Consider the following 20,806-nt stretch of genomic DNA (forward strand, 5'->3'; position numbering starts at 1 on the left):
GAGCATAGTTGAGGATGCTGGTCTAATACCATGACCTGTCCTGCAATAAAGTGTGTTTTAGGAAGGACGAGCCCACGAGTACTGCACTTTTTAAGTTTAAAATTGAAAATTTTATTTTAATGTCAGCGTCTGCAATATCCTGCATAAAAAAAACAGGATAAGACGGACACATTAGAATGTGCAAATTTAAACTCTTTGCTCATCCCATACAAAAGTGCAAGCAAATCAGATATGTCAAAACAGACCGAATCCATTTTACCATCCCTATACAAACATACCCTTTGCGGACGCAAAGAAGAGAGTTGCAAGGGTCCTACTTCTGCAACAACATACATGACTCTAGACAAATTATATCTTTGTGTGGTAGGTGAATATTTATTAATCATCAATACGTGAAGAATGAATGCGGCCACCTAGGTTGCATCCCACATATGATTTGTATCAAACTCCTATTACTATAAACCATCAGAATACAACTTATCCATTTCATCAATCACTCCCCAATCTCTATTAATAGTTTGTAATTACTGTTCATAACAGTATACCTATCATGTAGAGCCTTATATTGCTATACAATACACCTCACTTCACTAAAAGGACTCAACTAGTTGGAATATATATATATATATATATATATATATATATATATATATATATATATATATATATATATATATATATATATATATATTCTTAATGAGATTGAGAATGCTTGAAAGAAACACGCAATATAGTAACTTTGTTTGCAATCATGATACACACACTGATTAAAGGTAGCACATGTACATTCCATGAAGGCTTTAATCGCTTATAACAAAAAGGAATTGCTTCATATATGAGAAAGCTGCATGACATCATTATAAGAGCAACCAATATTCAATACATTCTGATCAAGAAGATCCAACAAAAGAGAATGGCCTACCCCACCAAAATCTACCCCTATTAACGTAAGACACTAAAGGGAAAAAATAGGTACATACGAATGACATTATAAGACCAAACAGTAAGCTAACAATCAATATCCAACAATACAGTTTGATCAAGAAAATTGCTGCCATGCAACCAACCATCGCAACAATGAATAGTCGAACTAGCGCGTAACCAACAAGATCTTCTTCTCGCCTCTCTTCAACAGCTGGAAGCGTATTAACCACCTGTGTCCATCCATCCCAACACACATTTTTCAGGTCATAACAAAACATACAGTGCAGTTGTTTTAGAAAACGGTCTCGTCAGTGTAAAGATTTTCGCGATTTCGGTCGATTACAAAGTAATAAATACATACCTCAGCAGCATGTCTTGTGAGACGAACAGCATCATACATGACAATGAGACAAAATCCCAAAGAAACAGGAAAGAGTGAATGAGAAACACCATGAGAGATAGCGACAGAAGTTGGGAGAGCAGTACATAGTGCCAAGTGGGTGGAAGGAATGATTCCTTCAGAAGCAAACATAAGTCTCAAATCCCATCTCCTCCGCCTAAAGAAATTCCATAAAACTTTGCTGGATTGTGCCACAAACCACACCAACATACCAGAAACAAAGGTTGGGTTGAAAACCAGTGTAGTTAGAAAAGGACCGATCCTAAACTTTGCATTCTCTGTTAAAGCCACTTCCGACCCTTCGTTTTGCAAGTGAGGAAACTCTTGTCGGTTTTCATTCGGAGTTATCAAAGCTAGCAGCAGGTTTTTGATGGTTAAGAGCATGAAAGGGAAAGAAAACCAAGGATGGTTTGGTTGAGAAGAAGAAGAAGCGGAAATGGAGGAGGATGATGCAAGAGAAGAATCCATCAGAGAATTGGAAAAGTTGATTGTGCTTTGTCTATGGAATGAGAAGGGTCGTGTCGTGAGATCAAGAAATAGTGAAGTTATAAGCGTGGAATTGGAAATGTTGCGTTTGGTTTGTTATTAATAAATTAATTAAATAAAAAAATGTCACAACGATCAATGGTTGATGATTATTGACTACATACACAATCAAACTTTTGAATACATTAATGTCCACAAAAAATTCCTTTCGTTTACAACTTTTTTTTTCCAGAGTAACATGGTTAGATAAATTGATTATTATAGGACGGATGAAAGAAAGTTGTACCGTACACACTTATCGAAAGACTTAACTATTACTTCTTCAATTTGAAAACATGTTAAATGCCTTGAACACTGTTTTTCATTTAAGAAAAAAAATTAGTTCAAAAGTCCATGCAGACACCTTTCATAAATGGCGTGTTTGTGTTTGTGTTTGTGTTAGGTCCGACACTTACGTTGACATTGGTTTATTTTTGATTTATTTATATTTGAAATTATTATTGATATTAGTGTGTCAGTGTCGGGCTGTGTTTGGAGTGTACGTGTTTTATAGGTGTTTATTATTTTTCATTAAAAAAAGTGTGCTTAGTGCTTATAGTATGTCTCATTTTAAGTTGAGTATAATTAAGTTTTGTGAATAAGAAGTCATGGGGAGGCTGTTGAGTGTTGGCTATACATATCAGTAAAATTGTGTATCAAAGACAAAAAGAGACAGAAACAAAGAATTAAATTGTGATGAAGATGGACAAGTTCATGTTATTTAAGAAAGGTATGCTTAAAGAATTTTGACCTGAAGTTGTTAATACTGGTTGTTAATAGATGTTCAACAAGAGCTCTATGGAACATAACATTGTTTAAAGGAAAGAAAACCTTATGTAAAGCCCCTTAAAGCTTTTTGGCATTTTGGCATGTTTGTTATGCTTAAGTTCCTAAACTAAATAGGACAAAACTTGAAGAATCAAGTGGTAGGTTTTATAATTTCAAGATTAAGAAAGTGATTGTCTGCCGACATGTTATATTTGATGAAAATTCTTTTTGGAAATAACAAAAGGAGAGTGGTAAGGAGAAAACAGTTCCGACAATCATTTCAGAGCAAACTCTAACTTCTTCCAAAAGTGAGAAAAATGTTTCATTTATACCAAATTCTCCATCTATCGCACTATCTTCACCAAACTCTAACTCATCATCTCCAAGCTCATCCCCAATAAAACTTAGGAGTTGGATGATGTTTGTGCTAGATGGAACTATTGTGCAATTGAACCTGAAAATTTTGAAGAAACATTTAAAGAAGATGCTTGGATGAATGCAATGCAAGAAGAAATATATGCAATTGAAAAGAACGAGACTTGGGAGCTAGTGGAAAAGTCAAATGACAAAGAAGTTATTGGTGTGACAAGGTGATACATAATCTAGAGGATTCAGTCCAAAAGAACAAAGCATGACTAGTTACAAAGGGCTATGCACAACAGTCTGATATTGACTATGAAGAGACATTTTCCCTTGTGGCACCTCTCGACATCATTAGAGCGACAATCTCTCTTGCAGCTAAAAAAGAATGGAAGTTGTATCAACTAGATGTAAAGTCGACATTCTAAAATTGATAACTGAAATGAGTATATATGGAGAAACCTCAAGGCTTTGAGATTGAAGCACCAAGAGCATGGTATAGTAATATTGGCAATTGTTTCATGGAGAAATGTCGCACCGTAAAAAATACCCAATCGCATCGCACACACGAAATACAACAAAGTCGCCACTGAATTTTATTTATTTTAAGAGAAAGGAAAAATATAAATAAAACTCAAAGGGAAGATAAAAAGGGTAGGAAGTCGATTATGCAAGGGAAAAGTATTAACATCCCTCACATCCGTTGTACTCAACGGGAACCGCTTTGATTGCTCTTTGCACGAATGAGTGTTATTATCTAAAGGTTACTTACTGTTGGTTTTAATTAATGGAAAATAAGTTTATTAATTAATGTGCTCGTCAAGGATGCAAATTCTCGTGCCTACATATTCTCATATGGAAATGAGAAAATCAGAGCTCTGTAGTTCATGGTAGAAAACTATGTCATTGTTGGTTATTTTTAGGAAATAATGTTATAATTGTATCCTAGAAGCGCTTTGATGTTAGTTGATTCTGATCCTCGTTTGGATGCTCTAAACTTTTAGTCTAACTAGTAAGGAACAAATTATAACAATTCTTTTATGAAAAGCAAAGTTGTTTTGAATTTGAAAAGAGTGTTTGAATGAATTGGAAAAGATTTGTGAAATGGTGAAGGTATTGTTTGGATGTTGTTTGGACCAAGATTGTATTGTTTGAACCCATTTAGTGGTGTCTGAACCAGAAGTGTGGCATTTAACCAATAACTGGTGATTAGCCAATACAGAGTTGTAGGATTTTTCCTAGATCTGAGGATCAAGACCTATAAGAAAGGGGGTTTGCCTAAGCGCCGAGTCTGACAAGGCAAACATCCAATTGGGTGAGGGGTTTGTCTAAGCCTTAGTCTTACAAGACAAACATGCATGAAGGAGAGTTTTCCTAAGCTTGCGTCTCACAAGGCAAACATGCATGAAGGGGCTTGCCTAAGCCTGAGTCTCACAAGGCAAGCATGCATGAAATGGTCTGTCTAAGCCCGAGTTTCACAAGAGAGACATGCATGAAAAAAGGTTTACCTAAGTTTGAGTCTCACAAGGTAAACATAAAGGAAAAATGGGGTTTGCCTAAGTTTGAGTCTCATAAGACAAACCTGCATGATAATGAGGGGTTTTCCTAAGCCTGAGTCTCACAAGGCAAACATGCATAGAAGCGAGTTTGCCTAAGCCTGAGTCACACAAGGCAGGCATGTATGAATGAGTTTGCCTAAGCTTGGGTCCCACAAGGAAAGCATGCATGAAATGGTTTGTCTAAGCCTGAGTCTCATAAGACAGACATGCATGAAAAAGAGTATACTTAAGCCTGAGTTTCACAAGGTAAACATAAAAGAAAAGTGGGGTATGCCTAAGCCTGAGTCTCATAAGACAGACATGCATGAGAATGGGGTTTTTTCTAATCCCGAGTCTCACAAGGAAACACATGCATGAAGGTGCTTGCCTAAGCCTGAGTCTCACAAGGCAATCATGCATGAAAAATGTTTTAACCACGAGAAGGTGATTAACCCAAAGAGATGAGTATAATTCAGAGACGGGTGTTTAACCAAGAAAAGGTGTTTAACCCATGATGAAGGTGATTAACCAAGAGAAGGTAATTAACCTCAAGAGTTGTATAGGTATCAAAAGAGTATTGTGTTTGTTTCAAAGAGAATGGTGTAGTTGATGTTGATTGTCGAAGTGTTGGTATGAAGATGAAAGTTGAGAAGTGTTTTGATTTTAATTGCACTAAAGTCTATGAATGAAGGCGAATACTTTGAATAATTGGGGCCCATGTCCCGTATTCAAAGATACTCAGAATAAAGATATGAATGATCCCTCTCATTCTTCTTCATTGCTTAAGGCTCGTGGTGCACAATTCACATCATAATTAACAGGTGTTTAAAGTTTTTAGGAGTTTTTGTTTTGAAAAGGATGAGGCAAAATGCGCTTGAATTGATGATATGAAGCTTAGCATGATCATGTCTTGATGTCCTCATATCTCTAGGGTTTTGAATGAGAAATGAATTAGAATTGACTTAATGAAGAAGGTAGGTGCAAGTCTTAAGATCTAATTCTAATCAAATGATCAAGGGACTTGTGATCATTTAATTGAATGTAAACATAAGTGATAATGCAAATTGTTTTTTTAAAGGTGTAACTAAATAGTTCTAAAGTCATTAATTTAATTAATTGATCAAAGTAGAAACTTGATCAATTAAATAAATCAAGACAAACGAGATCATGCAAAAAATTTAGTTAAGCCACATGCATCAAGAAGAAATCAAGCAAACTACCATGAAATTGTGAATTAAGGACCATGCAAAATAAAGAAATCAAGATTAATCCTAATTTCCTAATTAAATATAACCTAATCCTAATTAATTGAGATAACTAATATCCTATTTTATATTTTAAAAAAAACTAGATTAATTCAAATAAAAATTAAGCAAAAATTAGAATCTAAAAATAATTGTACACGACTATGATAATTTTTATGGTGAATATGCATAGAATCATTTTTTAAATTTAATTTAATTACCAAATCAACTAGTGCCATGTGAAAAATAAAATAAAAAGAACAATAGAAAAGAGGAAATATAGTTCATGATAGAAAACCTTACCATTCATCTGTCAAAACTTACAATTGTACTATTAATAAGGAAATTTAATTCACTTGGAAACAAAATTCACTTAGTTAATTTAATAGATAGATAATTTATTATATTAAACAATAAGCATGCATTATGGGGAAAAAAACGAAGACTATGACATTATGTGAACATGAATGGAAGAAGATTGTAGCTACATAAAAAAGGAACATTATGAAACTTCGAATATCAGGCTTTTTCTTCAATGCATTATTTCTATATAAAAGATTAGTTAGTACATTAATTTTAAAGACTTCTAACAACTAAAATTTAGACAGCATGTATAAAAGAGATGGATATTTCGGATTCTAAGTATTAAATTATGTATTTTTTCAAAAATAACGAGAGTATTAAATTATGTATGTTCATTTGCATAAATACATCAATTTCCTATTTTGGTGTAATGTATTACTTGTCAAAGATTGAAATCCTTATTGACGGTTAGTTAGTTTGTATCAAATAAATAGTACTTGTACTACTAGAACAGTTTCATTGAAAATAATTGCTATTTCTTTTACAATGTATTATTACCACCTATAAACATGTCAATTGTTTGTGCCAAGCATGCCTTAAAAGCAACTGCATAAAAAATTCAAAAAATCATGAAAGTTGAATACTTCAGTTATGAGGTAGTAATAGTAGTAATCTGGAAAAAAATATCAGCTTTAAATAAGTTTCCGATAATGGTAAATAAAATTGAATTCGACGAGTTAATATATCATTGGAATTAAGATTTCACAAAGAATTCAAATATATATTATAAATTGCGAAACAAGTTACGAATTATATCAAAAAAGCAGCAACAGTGGACATAAAATTCAATTAAAGAATGTGTCGGTTCGACTTAAATATGCATCGAAATCAAAAATTAATTATATATTCATGATCAACGTGAAAAATCGATTCAAATGGTATATGACTTTGCGCAAAATGGTTAAGTTATAATTTTATTATTTTTCTGGTTTCAACATAATTACGGTTTGTGTTATGGTTTGATTATAACTCAGTTTTGGAACAAATTTTGACTTAAATTAGAACTACACCAAATATATCACATCAAAGACTAGAAGTGGATGAAAGACTACCGATAAAAGTGAAGAAAAATGAGTGAATTTCGTTATTGCACGCAAGGTGCTTGATATGACGTTTCCAATCATTCCAATCCCTCTGATAACCAATTTTACCTTTGTCTTTTAATTCAAGTAATCTTTTGAATTAAGTAACAATCATTCCAATCCCTATGATAACCATGAATCCCAAATAAAGATATGATTCCCACCACAAGTAATATGGGAAATAAACTTGAATAATCACCAAATAATATCCGCCTTGAAAACCCATTTAAACTGATTAAATCCATTATTATCGAACCTTTGGCCCATTGATGAATTATGCGAAATATGATGAATGAAACGCTAAAATGAATGACTTAATTAGATAACTCGATAACCATGCATGCAAATGATTTAAGCGTGAGCCATATGGAAACTTGAAAAAGAGTGGGGCAAAGTTAGGGTATGACAGTTGCTCCTATTTTAACTATCTTGAATTAGATGATGTGATTGAAGGTAGTTAAATATAGAAGATCCAAAATTTGCCCCTCGAAAGAAATAAATATAATGAAATGAGACTAAATGCATTTCTTTTAAGAACTTATTTGTTGGGGATTGACTGAAATACTTTGTTAGGAAATATATCATTCGTAAAAGAGATGTTTGTGGTCATATTTTGCATGTTGTATGATTTGTTATGAATTGTGCATGAAGTGCTTATGCTTGATTTCCATGTTATGAAATGATGTGGATTGCTAGGTGAAAAGAGTGACTGGTATTGACAGGGGTGGACTGTGGTTATGTTTTTTGGTATGATGGTGAATTTTGATTCTCCAACATTCGATATCTGAATGAAGGAACTCACAAGTTGATTAAGAGAGTTTCAAGATGCCACTGCTGCTGGAGGTTTCAATTTGATCCTTTCTAAGAGGGATGTCTAATAAAAGGAAGATTTTCATCAACTCGTTGGTTGGAAACAATATGAAGGTTGGAAAAAGATCATCAACACATAGGTTGAAAAAAGATCATCAATACATAGGTTGGAAAAAGATAAAAAACATGGAGATTAGAAAAAGATCAAAAATATGGAGGTTTGAAAAAAGATCAACAACGCGAAGGTTGGAAAAACCATGGAGATTGAGAACTGATCATCAATACGAAGGTTAGAAAAAGATCATCAACACAAAGGTTGGAAAAATATCATCAACACGGATGTTAGGAACAAATTATCAACCATGAAGGTTGGAAAAAGATCATCAACATGAAGTTGAAATGAATGACAATGTTATGGTGGCGAGACAACATAAAAGGATAATTATCAACACAGCAGCTCAGAAGTAACCTGAACAAATACATTTCAAGAGGGTTTACTGGAGAGAAACCTGCCAAGGAAAAAATTCAAAAGGAAACCCTCTATGGATATTAACTAGAAGTTCCGCAGGGATAATATTCTCTTTGGAGAAATACCACCGTTTTAATTGAGGGTTAATCTGTCAGAAATATACCAATTACAAGGTATATGTTTATGGTGATAGGGTTTTGGAACATATTGCTTGGGTTACAAGACTTTATGATGATGTCGGACGAATGCGATAATATATGAGTGAAACGACTTGATTAATACATGACAACGATCTATGCGATGATGATATGCATGCTTTGTTGTTAGAGCGAAACCCGTGATTTATGCATGATAATGATTTATGCATGGTTCACAAAATGCTCATGAGGCGGGAGGTGGAATTATTTAGGATAGGATAAGGGTTATAAATACATGATTCCCCGACACCTGCTTTAGGCTCAATGGTTTTTGATGCACTTTTGCACTTGCCTAAGACAACTTGAAACATGGAGAGAATGTGCACCTTCGTAGCCTATCTATGTCCTAATCTGCTAGGTATTTGCATGGATTTCCCCAATCATAATTTATGAAGCAATCTTATCATAGGACGATATCAATTTGACTTTCCCATGATTAATTGTCTCTTGGAGCGGTTGGCTTCTTGTGCTCTTGAGGTGACTTTACTCAGTACGAGCCTTAAAGTAATTTTTTCTCAGGTCGGCCGGTCTTTAAGGGAATGCCCTGGCTAACTTATCTTGGAGGAATCTCCCTGGTAGGACCATATGATATAGCTCATCATTGCAACCTCATTGATGTTAGGTGTTGATTTACAGATTAAAATTGTTTACTAAAAAATGGTCATTTTAATACGACGCGCATGCAACTTTTGAGATCAAAATCATTATTTAAATCGTGAAAGACGGCGTGGAAATTTGATATCAATACAAATGTTTTTAGCAAATCTCTAGGTGTCATGATTGTGCAACCTAACTGTAGTATGCCTTCAGAATACATTTGCTTTAATTAGGTCTTTTGAAGGTTGTAACGTGGCCTGGTTCACGATTTGTGATATAAATGATATAAGGCTCAAAATTTGATTTTAGCTTACCCCATTCTACTTGATGTTCTCCAGTCCTACGCTCGGCTAACTCAGTTGGTGCATTCAGTTTTCGAATTTTTTTTTGGTGATTTTTGGAATCAATTAGGTTTTTATTTTGTTCGCTTGAGTGGTAGTCACCCTTTTGTTGGTAGTCACATCGTTTTGCTCTTGCTTTTCTTTTTGCTGAATATTTTTATTTTTTATTTTTTTGGTATCCCTAATTTTTGCCTGAACTGATTTCTCGAGTTTTTAGCCCACTAAGACGCCCTAATTTTTGTCTAAGTTATTTCATCATCATTTTTTATTTGACTTAGTGGGCTTTTCTTCTTCTCTCTTTTTTTGGTTTTAAAAGACCGTGACTACCATGATATTGGTTATTGGGGGACAATCATTGTGAACTTTTGATTTTTCAACCTCTTCGACATTAGGTGATGTATAAGGTGTGATTGATCCCTTGATGGGATGTTCATTTTTGGATGTTGAATGCACAACCGAGTTAACTAACGACTACCCTGCCCCTGGTTAAGATTAAAGGGTTTTTTGTAAAAAAAGAAACACAAACTTCTGGGCTCAAGGGGGTTGGTGATGGATTATCTTTTTTATATCTTCTGTGTTTAGGAGGTGAAACAATGCCTTACATCGTCAGCAAAGTTTTATTCGAAAGCATACTGTCAGCAATTTTGGGTATTTGTTCTTCATCATTCTCCATTTGATCCTTGCTTAAGTGAAATAGAGAAGTATTGATATTGTTTTTCCATTGTTTTTTATGAAAAAGAAAACAGTGAATTAAGCATGGAGTGAGTACAAATGGAGTGACTCAAAAAATGCATTCTCAATTCATTAAAATCACCATTGTGAGTAACAATGTTAAAAGAAAATAGTACTTTACAAAAAAAATGCAAATGAAAAAGCTAAAGATGGCCTAAGGGTGATCATTCTTGATAATGATCTGGCAAGAATTTTCTGTAAAACATAGCAACTTCTGATCAAGGAGCTCTTGAACTTTGGTCTTGAAATTGTAGCAAACTTCTGTAGAGTGCCCCATGTATGCTGCATGGAATTTGCACGTGGTATTAGGATTATGCTTATAATGGTAGGTAAACCTGACATGTTTGATCTCCTTGGGCACAATTGCCCCAACATGAATCAAAACAGGAAGTAGATGCATATAAGATATTGGAATTTGATCAATGGAGTGACTCAAAAAATGCATTCTCAATTCATTAAAATCACCATTGTGAGTAACAATGTTAAAAGAAAATAGTACTTTACAAAAAAAATGCAAATGAAAAAGCTAAAGATGGCCTAAGGGTGATCATTCTTGATAATGATCTGGCAAGAATTTTCTGTAAAACATAGCAACTTCTGATCAAGGAGCTCTTGAACTTTGGTCTTGAAATTGTAGCAAACTTCTGTAGAGTGCCCCATGTATGCTGCATGGAATTTGCACGTGGTATTAGGATTATGCTTATAATGGTAGGTAAACCTGACATGTTTGATCTCCTTGGGCACAATTGCCCCAACATGAATCAAAACAGGAAGTAGATGCATATAAGATATTGGAATTTGATCAATGGAGTGACTCAAAAAATGCATTCTCAATTCATTAAAATCACCATTGTGAGTAACAATGTTAAAAGAAAATAGTACTTTACAAAAAAAATGCAAATGAAAAAGCTAAAGATGGCCTAAGGGTGATCATTCTTGATAATGATCTGGCAAGAATTTTCTGTAAAACATAGCAACTTCTGATCAAGGAGCTCTTGAACTTTGGTCTTGAAATTGTAGCAAACTTCTGTAGAGTGCCCCATGTATGCTGCATGGAATTTGCACGTGGTATTAGGATTATGCTTATAATGGTAGGTATACCTGACATGTTTGATCTCCTTGGGCACAATTGCCCCAACATGAATCAAAAAAGGAAGTAGATGCATATAAGATATTGGAATTTGATCAATGTGATGATGTCCTCTATCTTGATCGTTGTTCCCTTGACTGTTTTGCTTCTGTTCCTGTTTCTGGTTGTCTTGAGTGGGCTTCTGATTCAATAGAAGATATCGCTCTTAGGGATAAATCGACAGGCTGCTTGTAGTTGCATTCTAGATTTTACCCATCAATCACAACTTGATATGAGAAGTTCATTGCCATATTGCCTATGAATAGTTCTAAGATCATGTCAACATTGCCTTGGGCATGATCCAAGCTTTCCTTGCATATTGTTTTCTCATGCTCAACTTTTTCCACGATTCTTTGGCAACTAGCTTTTAGTCAAATATCGTCGTCAGGGAATCGTTGTCGACGGGATGAGGAAGGGAAATAGTATTTTTTTTCCTGGTTTATATGTATGAAATACAAATGCATGAATGTATTAATATGTATTTTTAGTTTTCAGGGAATTTGGGAATTGTTGTCAATTGCGTCCTTACGTCCATTCCTTTTCCCAAAGAGATTGTTAATTATATATTGCCCAAAGAATGGGTTATGGGATCATTGAATGCATGGAAATATGTGCCATGTAAGTTAATATTTTCCCTTTATCTATTCTCAATTCCTCAAAGATACTAGCGTATATGATTTCACACGAACTTCCCTCGTCAAATAGGATCCATGGTACTTTGTGATTTTCTACTTTGGTTGTTATCACCATCAGAAGCACTTCGATGGGGACACCATCCACTTTTTCTTTATCTCGAAACCATATGATTAGCTTTTAGTCTTTCAACTTATCTTTTTCATCATTCATATTTGATCTGGAGGCATTTCTCCTCGTAGATATCTTGAACAATTCCTTTAGGCTGGATAAACCTCTGGTAATTGAGGAGATGATCAGAGTTGGAAACACGACGTATGTTGAAATCGGCATAGTAACTTTAATTGCACTACCGACGTTACGAAGAGAGGCCATTCTTGTTAATTTGAATGTTACCATAATCAATTAAGGAAATTATTGGTGAACTGATAGATTGAAATATCAATTGTGACAATGCGATGAAAATTAACTGATGAATTTGAAGTAAAATTTCATGAGAATCAAGAAGTCGTTCCCATTAGCAACGCCATTATTCTAGTATAGAATAGAAGGTTGATGAAATGTTGATACAAAGTTATTCGATACAGTGGTGCAAGTCTCTGGTACAGTAGAACGAAGGTGTGCGTGCAATGTTATCACTTTAACGCCCAAATCAATGAAGTTATAGAGGTGTAATTTGCAAAAGTGAATGAAATTGTACCAGCCATGACGCGTAGATGAGTTTATATATGGTTAACGATTAAAATTACTCTTGATTAACACGACGAAGAATGCAGAAGATTGTTTAATTGAATCTGATGGTTGTTAATGAGTAAGTGGTTCAGATCCGGTATGTGTCATTCTGTCGAGAGTCCATATATCTATTTATCTTAAATGAAGATGTTCTTATTAGACGTATAGTGTTGAATGAGTCTTATTGGACGATTTAGCTTAGATATATCAAAACCAATACAAAAAGATATTAAACCAAAAATTTATGTAGAATGAATTCTTTATGTATGACGTGGGAAAATATAACAACCTTGACCATTTGATCAAAACTACACTTTATTAAGATATCTTAATACTTGTTGATCCCATTACATATACTAAAAAAAAGCAAATGAACCAGTGGATTGGTAATATAAATGGAACACGCAACGGATTTAATTGGGATGTGAAAAGAAACGTGAATTGAATGAAATCCGTGAGTGTTTTAAGCTCAACTACCAGCTGGATAATGGATAGATGCACTTTGTTATGTGAATGCGAACTAGTCAAGTCAAGCTTAAAGTGGAACTTAGAATAACCCACAAATCTCTCTACTCTCTTTCCCTATCTCTTCTCTATTATCATATTCATATATATTCTCATAACTTTATACTATTACTAGTAACATTAAAGAAGTTTTTGATTTCTATATTTTGTTTTTGTTTTTGATCATTTAATTTTTTTAAACAATAGATTTTTTTAATTATTTTTCATTAATAAATAAATTTAGTCTTTACTATTAAAATAAATTCGAGGTAATATTGTATGGAATGATTGAATATAAAAATAATATATATTTACAAAGACTAAAATTTATATTAATAAAAGAATTAAAATTTATAAAAATTATGTATTTAATATATATTGTTAGTTCAATAAATATAATAAATTAAATGTTATACTTAATCTCTCTATGTAGTGTCACTTGTACATCGGCCAAATTTGCTTTAAAAAAAATTATTTGGAAAAAAAAATTAGAGGGCTTAAAAAATACTCATGTTTAAAAATAAGTGTTATTTAATATTTTACTTGCAAACAAATTAAAAAATATAATAACAAATATATGATATTTTCACTAAATTAAATCTATTTATGACGAAAGAATTGTGTATGTAGTGTTAATAAGAGGATATATTGAAAGAAAAAAAATCAATTATGTATTAAAATGTGACAATAGATTAATTTTAAACAAAATTTATTTGATAAATTGACATTTATTTAAAAATTGAATAAATATATAAAATAGATATTTATTTTAAAACTAAGTAAATATATAGAGTATAAAAATTTGTTTAAATCTTATTGGACATTGTTTTTGGTCTTGGACAGACATAACTAGTTCGCGAATTAAGATTTGATGATAAATTTTGTTGAAGGTTAAATTATTTTTATGCTTTAGACTCGCGGCGATATATGTCATTTATAAATATTTTGATATCCAAGTTGACGATACTAATAAAGTGACAGGTTTTAGGATTAAAATAATGTGTATTTTGATGTGATGAATTCGTTAGATTTTAATGTAGATTTTAGGTTTTCAGAGACATGAAACCTTCTAATTTACACAACTATATGAAAGAAAGAATGTGAGAAGATCCATCTCTGAACGAATTGACAATTTTGTCTCTTTTAGTTGCAGTACTAGAACCTTCCCATGGAAAACTTCTCTAAAGGAGTTGCATTATCAATTTAGTATTACATAGCCTTCAAGTTTGACAATCCTAATTTCTTTATTTTTACTCATGTTTTGTGTTGTTACGATGGGGTCATTCCCTGATATTTAATCTTTTTGTTTCCTTAGCGGACACAAATATTTACAAGAGTATATCCAAGTTCGTTGGATGGACCCGACGACCATTAACTTAGATTTCCGTATAGATCTCTTATATGGTCAATTATAAGTGTTTTAGATCTTAGCCCATACCACAACATGCTTTAATGTCAACATTTTCACTTGATTTAATGGATGTTGAAGGAACGTTTGAGTCGTATTCTTTGCGATGAGACTTGTCATATTAAATTTCATGGATGCATTAATACCCATCTTCCTTTACCCACATAAAAAAAACTATTTTAAGTCTATCTCTATGTGTCTTAATTATACGAGGGATTATCTAATTATATAAATCCGTGGATTCTTTCATGTAGTTGGATAAGAAATACATCCCATGTAACAAATGACCTCGAGTTTTAGAGTGTTAATTATTAGAGATATTAACATTAGTTATAAATTGGATGCAAGTTAGTTACAAATTAGTTACACTAGGTTATGGTTATTTAATAGTTGCAAGTTAATTATAAATTGGTAGCATTAGATTAGAGTTAGTTGTACTCTTAGTTTATATAAGTCTCATTGTACCATTTTAATGGTATGAGCTTTCATTTTGATCAATATAAAATTTGTTATATCTTTTCATATTTTCTCTCTTATATAGTTTCTTTAGAATCTATTAAGAATTTTAACATGATATCAAGAATTATGGTTTACGCTTTGAAGAGAGATGATTCGATGCATTTTATAGAGAAAATCTATTTTTTCTTTCTCTTTTCTCATTATTCCACACCAAGCCTAAAAAAATTGTTTTTCTTAATTAATTCATGTATGAGCTGGTGGTATTGTTCAATGTAACGATGTGAGGTTGTAATGTCAACAACCTTAAAGCTCATTCAAATCTTCAAACTAATGTCACCAATTTTACTATTAATTTCATCACTTATGATTTAACTGACATCTTCTTCTTGAATCATTATTTTTCCAGTAGTTTGTAGATGTCATACTCATAATAATTTGTATAATCAACGCCATAAATATATAAAATAAAAAAAGTACAAAAAATTTGGGGGACATAGAATCTAAACCCAATGAAACAAAAATACAGTACAAATAATACAATCCAAAAGGAAAGTAAAATTATAGAATAAATCTAAAATCAATGATAAACACACATATCACGCACACAATCTAGTAGTGAACTCAAATTATAGAAATGATTAATGAAATTGACCGCCAACACGGTAACAAAACCATTAGCCTAAAACTTACTCGTGACAAGCAATGAATCCATTTCTGGCTAATCAAACCGAGACACAAATTTGAGGATGAAGAATATCCATTACACAAAACAACACCAGACAAACAAATATCATATAAGTTTTAAAACAGAACAACACAATACAACCAAACCAGCCCTCCTAAGAAGCCGATGAGAGAAACAATCACCCGAAGATTGGAGAATGTAAATATCGGAGAATGAATCTGACCGCCAACACGAAATCAGAACCATAATCCAACAACTTGCTCTAAAATTAAGAGCATGCAATGACCGTCATTTCGAGCCTAGCAGTCCAAAGTCAATTGAATCGGATAAACAACAACCTGCTACCACGATAAAGTCTTGAACACTCTGGTCACTGAAGAGTAAAACCCGCAACGAAAATAGAACTCACCGTGGGCGGCGAAGTTGGAAACAACAAACCCGAATAGGTTAGAGGGTGTTGTGGTTTGGCAATGTCGCACCACCTCACCATGTCTCTACATAGTGACATAGAGATTTAGATATGGGAGGGGTGAAGGGAGAGAAGAAGAAAATAGGGGCAGCAGTTGTTGCCGAAAAAATGAGAGACGAGAGCTTTAGGGTTTCTCAATAACACTTGCTCCCAAATATAGGGATCCTATTGAACGACATTATCAAAATAAAAAACTAAGTGTGTGTGAATTGAAGTAGTATTAGAGTTAGAGGTTTTTTTAATCTTGGAAAGCTTTATTTTGTCACATCATCTGTCATTCAAACATCAAGATAATACATTTTAAATTGGATGAACAAGATTTCAAGACACTTTTGTTGTTATTTAGTTTTTTCTTATTTTTTTTTTTTTGTTCATGATGGTTAAGATTTTATATGAGCTTCTTTTATGGATGATTGATTATGCTTTCCTAGTTTGTTTGTATCTTGAGTAGTTGAGTGTTCTTAATATTCAAGTTTTGTGTATTATTGATGTTATTTTTCTACCTTTAAGTGTTCAAGTCTTGAGTTATGGTTTATATTTGATGGTTAAGTGTTCAATTGTTACTTCCTCCACGTTGTTAAAACCTTGAGTTGTGGTTTATGTTTGATGGTTAAATTTTTATTATCTTTAATTAGCATTTTGAAAGGTTACTCGCGAGAGTGAAGTTTTTTTCTTGTTTTTAATGTAGGAATGAGTACTGTGGAGATGCTTGAGATCTAATAGTTGGTCTAAGACATTTAATAGCTATACACTTCAACTACTACTAATTTGGAGTTTTATTTTCTATTGTATTGTATTTTTTTGATTGTTGATTACATTTGTGATTTGTGATGTTCTTCTCAAGTTTGAAGTGTTATGAACACCTTCTAATAAAAGAGTGTTTGAGATATTAACATGAATTTAAATATAGTATATTGTCAGTGTAAATCAATTATATATATATATATATATATATATATATATATATATATATATATATATATATATATATATATATATATAATCAAAATATTTATATTTGTCAAATTATATTATTATTTTAAAAATAAAAAAAGTGATTTGACAATATACATGTCTTTCATTGATCGACAATGTAAACATATTTTACATTTTCGGTACATATTTTTTTTTCTCTATTAATATTAATTACTATTTGTTACATATTGATTTTACTATATAGAAATTAGTTATTAATTGCAAAATAATTACTAATAAATTAGATGAGTTATATTTTAATTATAAGTTTTATTCTATCACTATAATTGTATAAACTTTTATTTTGATCAATATTCCAGCTTTTTATATTTTAGCTTCTATAGAATGCATTAATAAAAAATATATTTTACAAATTTCATCATGAAAAAAATCTATTGGCTCAATCCATTACCCCTCGCACATTTTAAAGTGAAGATCTATCATGGAAACCTTGAAGACTTATCTAGTTGGATGATCTTAGGGTTTGAGATGATTGGAATTCATTAAATGGCAATTTTGTTTAAATTCAAACTTAAATAATTTTATAATATGATCTTTACATACATTCTGTGTATTAGATTTTCTCTTCTTTCCTAGTGAACTAAACACATTCTTTAAAAATCTCCTCTTCTTCTTCTCTTCATTCTTCTCATCTTGAAGCAAACAAATACACAGTATATTTGTCTCATTTAATTGTCATTTTTATTTTGTATAAAAAAATAACTTATTATTTTTTCAAAAGAATTCGCATATTCCATAAAGTAATTTTGTATTGGTAAAAAAAAATTATAATACAATGTTAAAAATAAGATTAACAATAAAGTGAAAAGAGAAATACGAGGCAACAAGGGGTGGTTGGTTAGTCCACCACCTAAACCAAAACCACAAAGAAAACCACTCACTCATACAAACAAATCGCATTACTACTTACCACCAAGCAAAGTGCACTTGTGAATGAGTCCAACCATAAACCAAACCCGTGTGCCCACTCTCTCTCTCTCTCTCCTCTCTCTCACTAGACTTAACCATTTCTAAGTTCTAACCACTAACCAAACAAACCTTCTCTCTCTATGGCCTCACAGCAACACGACACCGTTTTCCCCGAAGAAGACATGGACGACGACGAAGACGAATTTCACGAATACGAAGAAGATGAAGAAGACGACGACGTTTTAGTCGACGAAGAAGAAAACGATCCTCCTTCTTCTTCCCGCTCCGTTCCCTCCGTCACAGTCGCCGTCCCCGGTTCCGTCATCTCCAACGGCGTTATCAGACCCCCAATTTTAACTCCAACCGCAACCACCATCGTCTTCGCCGATTCCTTCCCCTCCGATTCAAAACGCCAACGTATAGATCAAATTGAAGAGAAAAAACCTCTCGAAGATTCACGCAAGCTTTTTCAGCGCTTATGGACAGACGAAGACGAGATGGAGCTCTTGCAAGGTTTCCTCGACTACACAACGCAGAGAGGATCTTCTCACCACAACGACACAGCTCAATTCTACGACCAAATCAAATCCAAACTCCAACTCGATTTCAACAAGAATCAACTCGTTGAGAAGATCCGAAGGTTGAAGAAGAAATACCGAAACGTTCTGAACAAAATCAGCTCCGGCAAGGAATTCGTCTTCAAAACCGCTCACGATCAAGCTACTTTCGAAATCTCGCGCAAGATCTGGAACAACGTCGCGCCGGTTCCAGGTGATGTTGCCATAGACGACGACGAAATCAACCTGAATCCAAGTCCGAACCCTAACCTCAATTTCAGTCCGGTAATTCTCAAGGCCGAGGCGAATTCGAACACGAGGAAGCGTTCACGGCCTCGATCCGTTATCAGAACGTTCGAGAAACGCGAATCTATTGATTTATCAATTAGAGATCGTGATTATCTCAATATCAACCTCAACAATCCTAATCCAAATCCTAATCCTAATCCTCTTCCAATTCCTATTCCTATTCCAATTCCTCATCCTAATCCTAATCCTTACACTACTACTACAGCTACTGTTAATGCCGCTATAACACCTACTATTACTACTACTACTACTCCTAATGCTAATACTGCAATTAATGCTAATAATTATAGTAATAATTGCAGTAGCATTGGGAATAATGTTGCTGGTGTGATTGAAGAAACAGTGAGGAGTTGTTTATCGCCGGTGTTGAAGGAATTGGTAGCTGGTGCGGGTGCGTCTGCGATGGGAGGATCGGTTGGAGGAGCGCGAGGAGGCTTCGGTTTCTCGATGAATCCGGTGCCGTTTCAGTTCATGAATTTCGGTTTCGGAGGCGGCAGCGGCGGAGAAATTGTGGATGAGAAATGGCGGAAGCAACAGATTTTGGAATTGGAAGTGTATTCGAAGAGATTGGAATTGGTTCAGGATCAGATCAAAGCATCTCTTAACGAGTTGCGATCAATTGGTGGAACAGGAGAATGAAAATTCAGCTTTTAGTTAATTATTGTTTTAACTTAGTGATTAGTTTAAGTTATTGTAATTCTTCTCTTCATGTTCTCACTTCATTATACAGATTTGCTTCTTAATTTGTCCACCGATATGGTTGATGAATGATGATACTCATAGTTTAGCAGCTAGTTATTTTCTTTTCTTTTTTTGTGTTTAATTCGAATAGCATTTGTGTTTAATAAAAAAAATGTAACTTTGGAGAGTTCCTTTGATTTTTTTTTTGTTATTTGGCTTAGAATTTTGATAATCTGTTATATGTACCAAGGTTATTGGGAGGCGAGAGGTTTAGAAACCAGGTTTAGATTCTGTGCAGTGCTTTTATATTTACCATAGATTTGAGCAATGTTTTTTTTTACAATAGATTTGTGCAATGATTAGTTTATCCATTATCCAATGTTTCATTTATAAAAAATAATGATGAGTGCCAGCCATGTGGCGAAAAGTGAAATACCACAAGAACATGTACACTAGCCCAAGACAATTCATTACCATAGTCTATAATGGGAGGTTTTGATGATTTACTCTCAAATGATGATAGCAGAGGCAGAGTGGATTATACACCTTGGAGGATTCTGAGTTTTAGAAATGGAGTTCATGATAGCTCTGGGTTTTAGAAATGCGGTTCATGGTAGCAATCTGAATGATTTATCGCTCATAAGTTACATGTCATGTTGCAATAAGTTAAAGGGTTTTACAAAAGTTTTGCTATATATAATTGGTCTCAATTGCGGATAAAATGAGATGGTTTATTAGGTAGAAGACTACCAACATAAAATTTTGTCGAATTTCTATGACATAAATCAAATATGTAATAATATGAATGTTAGGTTGTTGTCCATAAACAACATGTTGTATAGCTCGAGTATAATGTCAAAAGAGTAAGGATTGATGCATCACCGTCCGAATCCAGTGAACAATAAGCAAGCATTTCCATATTTACGTGAACGAGTGTGAATAAAGAAATTAGTTCATGAGAGTAACATTTGTTTTCAAACTTGGA

At 33.2% G+C, this 20,806-nt stretch overlaps 2 protein-coding genes across 2 annotated transcripts; one reads left to right on the forward strand and one right to left on the reverse strand.

The window, feature by feature from the left end:
- Window positions 1-731: 731 nt before the first annotated feature.
- On the reverse strand, window positions 732-2,042 carry LOC127132284 (uncharacterized). The gene is made up of 2 exons (XM_051061195.1): window positions 1,286-2,042; window positions 732-1,154 (listed from the first exon to the last, which is right to left on the reverse strand). Exons 1-2 carry the CDS (start codon window positions 1,790-1,792, stop codon window positions 891-893), a joined length of 771 nt encoding a protein of 256 aa, XP_050917152.1. The 5' UTR covers window positions 1,793-2,042; the 3' UTR covers window positions 732-890.
- A 16,076-nt stretch (window positions 2,043-18,118) lies between these two features.
- Window positions 18,119-20,008, forward strand: LOC127132285 (probable transcription factor At5g28040). The gene has a single exon (XM_051061196.1). The coding sequence runs from the start codon at window positions 18,415-18,417 to the stop codon at window positions 19,777-19,779; it is 1,365 nt and encodes a 454-aa protein (XP_050917153.1). The 5' UTR covers window positions 18,119-18,414; the 3' UTR covers window positions 19,780-20,008.
- Window positions 20,009-20,806: the final 798 nt, after the last annotated feature.

The sequence above is a fragment of the Lathyrus oleraceus genome, chromosome 3 (assembly GCF_024323335.1).
Source record: "Lathyrus oleraceus cultivar Zhongwan6 chromosome 3, CAAS_Psat_ZW6_1.0, whole genome shotgun sequence".
In the NCBI taxonomy this organism is placed as follows: Eukaryota; Viridiplantae; Streptophyta; class Magnoliopsida; order Fabales; family Fabaceae; genus Lathyrus; species Lathyrus oleraceus.

Excerpts from the sequence above, each read along its gene's own strand:
- LOC127132285 (XM_051061196.1), top strand. The coding sequence starts at position 18,415 with ATGGCCTCACAGCAACACGACACCGTTTTCCCCGAAGAAGACATGGAC.
- LOC127132284 (XM_051061195.1), bottom strand. The coding sequence starts at position 1,792 with ATGGATTCTTCTCTTGCATCATCCTCCTCCATTTCCGCTTCTTCTTCT. Across the intron at positions 1,155-1,285 it reads TCACAAGACATGCTGCTGAG|GTGGTTAATACGCTTCCAGC; the intron begins GTATGTATTTAT and ends GGATGGACACAG.